The sequence below is a fragment of the Haliotis rufescens genome, unplaced genomic scaffold (assembly GCF_023055435.1).
Source record: "Haliotis rufescens isolate VD_foot unplaced genomic scaffold, xgHalRufe1.0.p SCAF_10, whole genome shotgun sequence".
NCBI lineage: Eukaryota > Metazoa > Mollusca > Gastropoda > Lepetellida > Haliotidae > Haliotis > Haliotis rufescens.
The window spans coordinates 1,115,001-1,123,786 of record NW_025963780.1 but is presented as its reverse complement, the minus strand read 5'-3'; the positions used below and the strand labels follow the sequence as shown (position 1 = coordinate 1,123,786).

The following is an 8,786-nucleotide window of genomic DNA, read 5'->3' as shown; positions in this document are numbered from 1 at the left end:
ACATCACATGTTTCACAGAGACGTTCTTCCAGTGGGATTGGGGGGCACGGGTAGCCCAGTCGTCTGAGGCGCCGCGATTCGCTGTGCAGAGTTGCGTTCCTTGGGCACGCCAGAAACCTATGATTGTGGGTTCGAATCCCGGTTCGCCCCGATTATGTTTCTAGGTTTGTCAGCACCATACCCGTGCTCGTGGGTTTCACAGAAGTGGTAAACGTCTGAGACCTGCACCACTTCGGTCTTTCCTCCCACATTAAGCTGACACGCCGCGATATAACTGGAATACTGTTAAAAGCGGCGTTAAACCCAACTCACTCACTCCAGTGTGGTTGGTGTTTTTGTATATCTACCAGTTTAAATTTTTAGTTTGTGATTACTTACACGAAGTTTTGAGAAATGTGACCTCTGACCTTTGTTTTTACAATAATTTATTGTATTTACTATTTAAAAAGTTTGTTTTATTTAACCCAACCAACATTCTGACCAGAAATATTGATATTTGTGCCACAGCATGTTTAAGAATGACATTTGTTGTGTTATTTATTCTGGACTTGTAATCAATTTTTTTTTATATTATTGGTACTAATAGTGGGTATTTATCAAGTTCTGCTTGACAGGCCCAGTTTTCTTGCGTTGGTTTTTCTTGTTCTGACCATTGAAAGACACTGTGTCTTTAATGTGCTTTCCAAAGATAACTACATTCATAACAACCAATTTGTACTTTACACCAATTCTCACCTCCCATAGCTTACACTTCCTTTGGGGCGGTCGGGTAGCCTAGTGGTTAAAGCGTTCGCTCGTCACGCCGAAGACCCGGGTTCGATTCCCGACATGGGTACAAAGCCCATTTGTGGTGTCCCCCGCCGTGATATTGCTGGAATATTGCTGAAAGCGGCGTAAAACTTCACTCACTCACTTACACTTCCTTTCTCCGAATATTACATTACATGACGGGGAACAATTGATGCTCTGCAGTAGTTTCTACTTGTATAAATTGTAGTGGACGAGAGGAATGCTGGTGTAAGGGAGGTAACTCTGGTGCTTGCTGTTCAGGAAGTGACTGCAACTAAGATGGCGCGTGTTTGGAATCAATGGATTTACCCTATAACTCGCTTTACTAAGTCTAATTCTACAGTGATGTTTATAGATGAATACAACGCAGTCTGACATGACTAATTATTTCATATTGTTGAGTGGAGGACCAGCTTTATCAAGTACATGTGCACCTGTGTGGTAGATAAGATACTCCAACTCCAATTGTTTTTTGCCGCCAACGTAATGGAATGAGATGGGGTGGTCACTCATGCTACTGATGCCCTGAAATAAAAAGTGAAATAAAAATAATGACTGCCGATCCTTCCCCAGATTGTAACCACGTGATCAAAACAAGGTGATGATGATTTTTTGCTGTCCCAAACCGTAAGAATACTGGAAGATTGCCAAACGCAGCCTGATACCTCTCTCATGCAATCACTTTGGTAACTGTCCATGATTAGTTTGTTTTGTTTGTTTGTTGTTTAACGTCGCACTCAGCAATATCCCAGCTATATGACGGCGGTCTATAAATAATCGAGTCTGGACCAGACAATCCAGTGATTGATATCATGAGCATCGATCCACGCAATTGGGATCGATGACATGCATCAACCAAGTCAGCGAGCCTGACCACCCGAACCCGTTAGTCGCCTTTTACGACAAGAATATTCAGCTTTTTACGGCAAGCATGGGTTGCTGAGTAACTGCCTTGAAGATTCTGGGTTAGAATTGGTCTTCAGCACCCCATACTTGTTTAACATGAATACCCCACTCAGACACAGTATACTGACTCCGAGCCGACCAGTCCTTGTTTTAGGCCCTTAATGCCGAGCGCCAGACAGGGTAACAACAAGTACCATCTTTTAGCGTCTTTTGGTATGACGCGGCCGGGGATCGAACCCCGGACCTTCCGCTCTCCGGGCGGACGCTCTACCACTAGACCACGGAGGCGGTCTCGACATGAAAAGAAGTAATGACCATGGGAACTGTTCCAATTTGTATGTGCATTATGAGGGTAGAACGACTCAAATAATTACCTTTTTAGCTCCATTTGCGTCATAAGAATAGTACCAATTTGGATAACCCCCATTAATGTGAGCTGATGGATTCAAACAGTGGAAACGACTCCTGCCTTTGGAATCAGTAGAGTTGCCAATGGGTACTCCAAGGGATTCCATACACTGACCAAAAGCAACATCACCCGCCGTGCCAGTTTGACGACATATTTTGGGGTCATGTCCATGTTGACCAAACCTTCTCAGGGCCTCTTTGCTGACGACCAATCCGGATCCGCCACTCGAGTACCCTTGTTTGATAAGTGTCTTAAAGTGATGGCCGAAATATATGGGTTTGTTTGTATCGAATTGTGCCAGGAAGAGGCGAAGGTTTTCTGCAATGAGGTAAGTATCGTCATCAGCTTTAAAGAACCAATCACAGTCATCCAAGTGATGTTCATAGACATAGTGGTATCCACCAAGGGTCTTTTCGGTCAGATGATTTCGGCCTTCCGAAACCTTAATTCCGACAGTTGGGAAAGTGGTGTTCGTTTCTGAGCTGATGAACACCACTCTGTCGCAACGTTTACCCCACGTCATCTGGATATATCTCGATCTGCTTTCTAGGTTTTTAGGGTTTGTCATAATCCAGCAGGATATTCGAAGGGGAGGCGCCTCATTTACATCATCTGAAATACAATGAGGTGAGGATATACGATTTGTAAGGGAAAGGACTGTCCCCATGATGTGCACCATGATGTGCACCATATGCATGATATGCACCATGATATGCAACATGATATGCAACATGATATGCATAATGTAAGATGAATGCATGATATGCATATTAATGTATGCATAGAGAAAGAGTGGTTAAAGCGTTTGTGCGTCACGTCGAAGACCCGGGTTCGATTCCCAACATGGGTACAATGTGTGAAGCCCATTTCTGGTGCCCCCCGCCATGATATTGCCAGAATATTGCTAAAAGCGGCGTAAAACCACACTCACTCACTCACATGGATGAGAATTTTAGACTTCGTTCATTTCCAAAATGGCGTGCTTGGTTTTTGGTTTGGTTGATATGACGGCGGTCTGTAAATAATCGAGTCTGGACCAGACATTCCAGTGATTGATATCATGAGCATGGATCCACGCAATTGGGATCGATGACATGCATCAACCAAATCAGCGAGTCTGACTACCCGATCCCGTTAGTCGACTTTTACGACAAGCATAGTCGCCTTTTACGGAGCATGGGTTGCTGAAGACCTATTCTACCCCGTAATCTTCACAGGTCTATTCTACTCCGGATCTTCACGGGTCGACATTTTTAAAGGTCAAAATACAAGTAGGTCGCGTTGTCGACCGATATAAACTGTGAATGAAAAGGCATTTAATTACGATATGCGTGATGATACGACATGTTGATCAAGTCACATTGTCGATTTGTCACGCCGTTACTCTTTTTGATTGATGGAGCGCATGTGTAGAATTAATCTACGCAAGCGCAGAAATGGCTAAACTACGTTTCAAACTTAAGTAATCTTTAGTTAGCTCCAATGGTTCTTAGTACCAATGGCAGTGTGGGTTTTATTTTCTCCAAATTAAGACACATCTTTTATCGTTGCTTCTATATGTATTATAAAAACCAAACGTGTTTTCACAGAGAGAAAAAAACCTCTTGAACACGTCCCATTTTAATTCTTGAAACCGCATAGTCCAGAAACTCTACGGTGTTCGCCCAGTCACGGTCAAAGGTATGTACAAAATTAAACATGCTGTTTTCATGGGAACATACTAAGGAAGAAAAAAAGAAAAATAAATTGTTCAAAAACTCAATATGTACACTTTGTTGCCCATGCATGGGCGAGAATATTTTCCTTCGCTCAAAACTCATGTTTCTCTTTCGCAAACACATATAGGTGTTCTTACAAGTTTCATGACACATAATGTAACTCATTTTAGCTTAATTCAACTATTCCATAGCGTTAATGAATTATTTCGCCAATGGGCGAGAATATTTTCCTTTGCTCAAAACTCGTGTTTTTGTTTCGCAAATACATAAAGGTGTTCTGAGAAGTTTCATGAAATGTAATTTCCCTCATTTTAACTTAATTCAACTATTTTATGGCCTTTTAGAAATATTTCGTCCCATGGGCGAGAATATTTTCCTTTGCTCAACAGTTTTAGTTTCGCAAGTACATAAAGGTGTCTCTACAAGCATGAGACATGATTCAACTCATTTTAACTTAATTCAACTAATTTGTGGCGTTATCGAAATATTTCGCCCATTTTTTCGTCAGTCCCTTTAAAGCATTAACTAATTGTGTGCAAAGTATATTGTATCATGTGAAATATACTTTATATTATATCATTACATTACTATTTAAAAAGGGCATTTGGTTGGATGTTTCCTTTATAGAAGTTTCACAAATTTCACCTTTTTTACATATTGTAACGATCTTTATTGAACCCAGCCTCACCTCTCAAAACGTTTTGAAAGTTTATCATACGATTTCATGCACGTGTACTCCAATTCATTGGCGTTATTTTCCACAACTTTAAAGTTTAGTTAGTTTCTTTTTCATTTCCTATTTAATCTCTCGTTGTTACATCACACTGGGAAATTAAGTGACACTAGTTATGCACGTGCGCGTATTTTAATAGAAAAAACCCGATTCGTCTTTCATTGCATAAGCTGGTTGAATATCTCACATTCTAACGATATCTCGAAATAATTACATAATTATATGCGGTGTCGAACTGACCAATGGGAATTATGTTTGAAGGCGATTGAGGAAAGCTTGAGTGAATATTGTGACACGACATCAACTTTTAAACGCATTGCCACTTTTGGTATGAAAAATGGGAACAGGTCAGAAAACAACAGCCTTCTTATGATAATTCCCATATTCTGCGTTTGATCTGTGTCGGGTTGCAGGTGTTTTATTAGGCAAGACCAGGAGTAGTTTTTTCAATGAAACAATGAGTTTGTTTTGCATTAATTTCATTGAATACGTTGTTAGGAGAAAAATAATACGTTATATTGATTAAACATCTCCCTAACCTGAGTATAATCTCACATGTACTATAAGTACCGTACTATACTACTTTGAGGAGACATTGAGTATCACTGTTGAGTTGGCATTGTATGCTGTCGGAATGACTTTACACAAATCCCTGCGTCAATGGACCAGTGAAGGTCCGGTGTAGAACAGATCTTCAGCAACCCATCCTTGGCGTAAAAGGGTGACTGCGCTTGTCGTAAAAGGCGACTACCGGGATCGGGTGGTCAGACTCGCTGACTTGGTTGATGTAAGTCGTCGTATCCCAATTGCGTGGATCGATGCTCATGATGTCAATCACTGGATTGTCTGGTCAAGACTCATATATTTACAGACCGCCGCCATATAGCTGGAATATTGCTGAGTGCGGCATAAAACAACAAACCAAACCAAACCAAACCAAACCAAAAGCTTTTCTCACGCACAAAGTTGACAAAGCAGCGTTAATCACAACTCACGTACTCAATTATAAATAATTGAAGCGTATGTAAATAGCTACGGGATATTAATACAATAAAAGACACTTGCCATGTTACTGACAATCCCTTGCTTAACGTTAATCAATATAAATATATCAAACATGTTTCGACATGTTTTAATGACACCAAAGTCAATAGCAAAGATTTCATCAGCTTTATGATCGTGAATACGTCGTTGCCTGCCGCATGTGTGTATTGGATTTTAAAACAAGCGTCGGCATTATGTCAGCCATATCGCGACGAGACCAAGTTAATATGTTGACAATTGAGTCATTTATGCAAAGTTATATTTCTAAACAATTGATGAAACATATTTGAGCATAACAATATCATGTATACATTTTTAAAACACAGGCTATCGGCCACCAGTAACCAATTGAAAGCGAGGCCACCTCGCTGGGGATCATGGGGACGTCATACTTCCCGCATGATACCCGGGCGAGCAGGATTTACGTCATCACTTTAGGTACTGGTGGTTGTGCAGAATACTAGCCAATGATAAAAAAAATACGCAGCAATGAGTTGGCTTAAAAACACTGGTTGATGATAGTTACATCGAATATGATAGGATTACGTGTCACACAGGGAGACAATAATTTTACGCAACGTTAACCTCCTGGTTTGGTTTGCTGTTTAACGCACTCTGCAATATTCCAGCTATATGACCGCCGACAGTAAGTATGATGCGAGGCTGACCACCGATCCCGTTAGTCGACTCTTACGACAAGCACAGTCGCCTTTTACGGCAAGCATGGGTTACTGAAGACCTATTCTACCCCGGATCTTCACGGTCGTACGTATATTGGAATTATGAGATAGACACCACCCAACTGGGTAACATATCTTAGGGTTTGCTCTTTCGATATGGATTTGAAATCGTATCTTTTTCTTAAGAGGTGGGAGATGAAAGATCTTCATTAATGTATTCAAACAAATTTTGAACGATTGCTTTTGGCAGGATTGTCAAGGTATACTTGATACATCAAAATCATTAGAATTGTATTCTTCTTTCAAATCTTTGCTTGAGTGTGAATTATACTTGGTAAATATAAATAACCTGAGGGATTAGAGTGAATTTCTATCGGAGTCCGAATACAGAAATTTCCCTGAGGTCTTAGTGATGTAAACGATTTCGAAGTCATGTTGGTTGGTTGGTTGGTTTGTTGGTTAACGCCACACTCAGCAATATTCCAAGTTTATGACGGCGGTCTGTAAATAATCGAGTCTGGACCAGACAATCTAGTGATTGAAATCATGATCATCGATCCTCGCAATTGGGATCGACGACATGATGCATCAAACCATGGCAGCGAGCCTGACCACCCGGTCCCGTTAGTCGCCTTTTACGAAAAGCATAGTCGCCTTTTACGGTAAGCATGGGTTGCTGGAGACCTACTGAGATTGATATTCACATCTAATAAGATGCAAATCATGTCTGAAATATCAAAATACATTTACACTGTATTCCATTCTAGAGGAGACATGCACAAGCTTTATATCCCTCAGTATTAATTTATCCAGGTTAAATTTGTTACTAATCATAATCTCTTTTTATGAATCATCATTTAGGTCACCAAATTTCACTATACCTCATAATAATCAAATTGAGGCTTGTTTGAACAACCCACGTACTTGTGGTCTGCCAGGTACGTCCTGGTCAACGGCACATACAGTCCCTGCAATTGATGGACATGCACGTCACATGACTGTCCTCTATAAAGACATTTGCTTGGAGCCCAGCACATGGCATATTACAATATTCCAAATTTGTTTTCCAAATTAAGTAAGCTATCCTTAAAAGCCCCACCTAGGTTGCCTCACCTTTTCGGACATACCCTTTTCGACCAAACACCAAATGTCTTGTCGGGCCCGTGCGCGAAATACGCATATGTCGGAAAGCGCACGTTAAATTCCTAATTTAAGCAAGTACAGTAAAGTACGGTTATAACTCAAAGGGACTACTAATTTTAGTTCGTTATAACCGTAGTTCGTTATAAGCATATATACAGCCTAACTTCAGCAAATAGTCGGGACCAAAAAGGTAAGTTCGTTATATCCGTCAGTTCGTTATAAGCGTGTTCGTTATAATCGTAGTTTACTGTAGTCCAGCACACACCGTGCCGAACCACCAAGAAGCCATTTTGTCATCTAATTTGTCACACCCACAGGACTCCTCTTCACACCTAATAAACAATCAGCTCAGTGCACGAAAAGATTTGTTGTTCTGCGACAAAATAATCACATTTTTTATCAAATATCTACAACGCCTTACCAATGTCAAATATGTATATTGCCTGAATATATATGCACTACAGTTCGCTTGGCTCGAAAGCAAATTAACTTGATTTGACTTGTCTATTTCAATTACCAACAAGTCGCATAAAATTTTCAGAAAATTGTGACAAATAGACCTCGGCGGCCGCCGTGCAGTGAAACATATCCTTACCATCGTTTGACACAGCACCATCTGCACGTGACCTTTCGTGTTTCCATCCGGCAATCTGACCTTCAACGCGCGTTTTGAAATTTCGGCCAATCTCTAGAAAACGCAGCAAACAGCAGATAAGTATAAATCCTAAAACCAGCGTCTTGAAATGCTTCTTGATGACCGCAAAACACATCATCCTACCCATTTGTCTAGTTGGTCCGCCCAGCCTGGTATATGTTCGTCTATCTGGTCAAGATGGTCTGCACAGCTGAAATTACTGTCTATGTGATCAAACCAGTCCGCACAGCGATGAATAAATAGGTCTCTCTGATCAGGGCAGTACACACAATGTTGAGTGAGTTTGATCGGGACGAGTCTGAAGCTTAGTATAACTTAAAATCGATGTCAACAGATGTGGGGAATGTTTTCAGCAAAGACCAAAAACAACTAAATACCGTTAGGATCAATTACATGTATGTTACGTTTTAGGCTACGCCCATAATGTTCGTTCGTTTGTTGTTTAACGCCGCACTCAGCAATATTCCAGCTATGACGGCGGTCTTTGAAATCTGGATCGAGTCTGGATCAGACAATCCAGTGATGGACATCATGAGCATCGATCCACGCAATTCCGACACGATGACATGCATCAACCAAGTCAGCGAGCCTGACCACCCGATCCCGTTAGTCGCCTCTTACGACAAGCACAGTCGCCTTTATTTCAAGCATGGGTTGCCGAAGACCTATTCTACCCCGGATCTTCCCGGGTCGCCCATAATGTGGACAG

At 41.1% G+C, this 8,786-nt stretch overlaps 1 protein-coding gene across 1 annotated transcript; it reads right to left on the bottom strand.

The window, feature by feature from the left end:
* Nucleotides 1–908: 908 nt before the first annotated feature.
* On the bottom strand, nt 909–8,330 carry LOC124145439 (glycoprotein-N-acetylgalactosamine 3-beta-galactosyltransferase 1-like). The gene is made up of 3 exons (XM_046515201.2): nt 8,018–8,330; nt 2,070–2,716; nt 909–1,314 (listed from the first exon to the last, which is right to left on the bottom strand). The coding sequence occupies exons 1-3, from the start codon at nt 8,202–8,204 to the stop codon at nt 1,174–1,176; spliced, it is 975 nt and encodes a 324-aa protein (XP_046371157.2). The 5' UTR covers nt 8,205–8,330; the 3' UTR covers nt 909–1,173.
* Between the last annotated feature and the right edge of the window lie 456 nt (nt 8,331–8,786).

Coding starts and splice junctions, on each gene's coding strand:
- LOC124145439 (XM_046515201.2), bottom strand. CDS start 8,204: ATGGGTAGGATGATGTGTTTTGCGGTCATCAAGAAGCATTTCAAGACG. Junction 2,717..8,017: donor TGGTGCTGTGTCAAACGATG/GTAAGGATATGT, acceptor ATTGTATTTCAG/ATGATGTAAATGAGGCGCCT. Junction 1,315..2,069: donor ACGCAAATGGAGCTAAAAAG/GTAATTATTTGA, acceptor TTTTTATTTCAG/GGCATCAGTAGCATGAGTGA.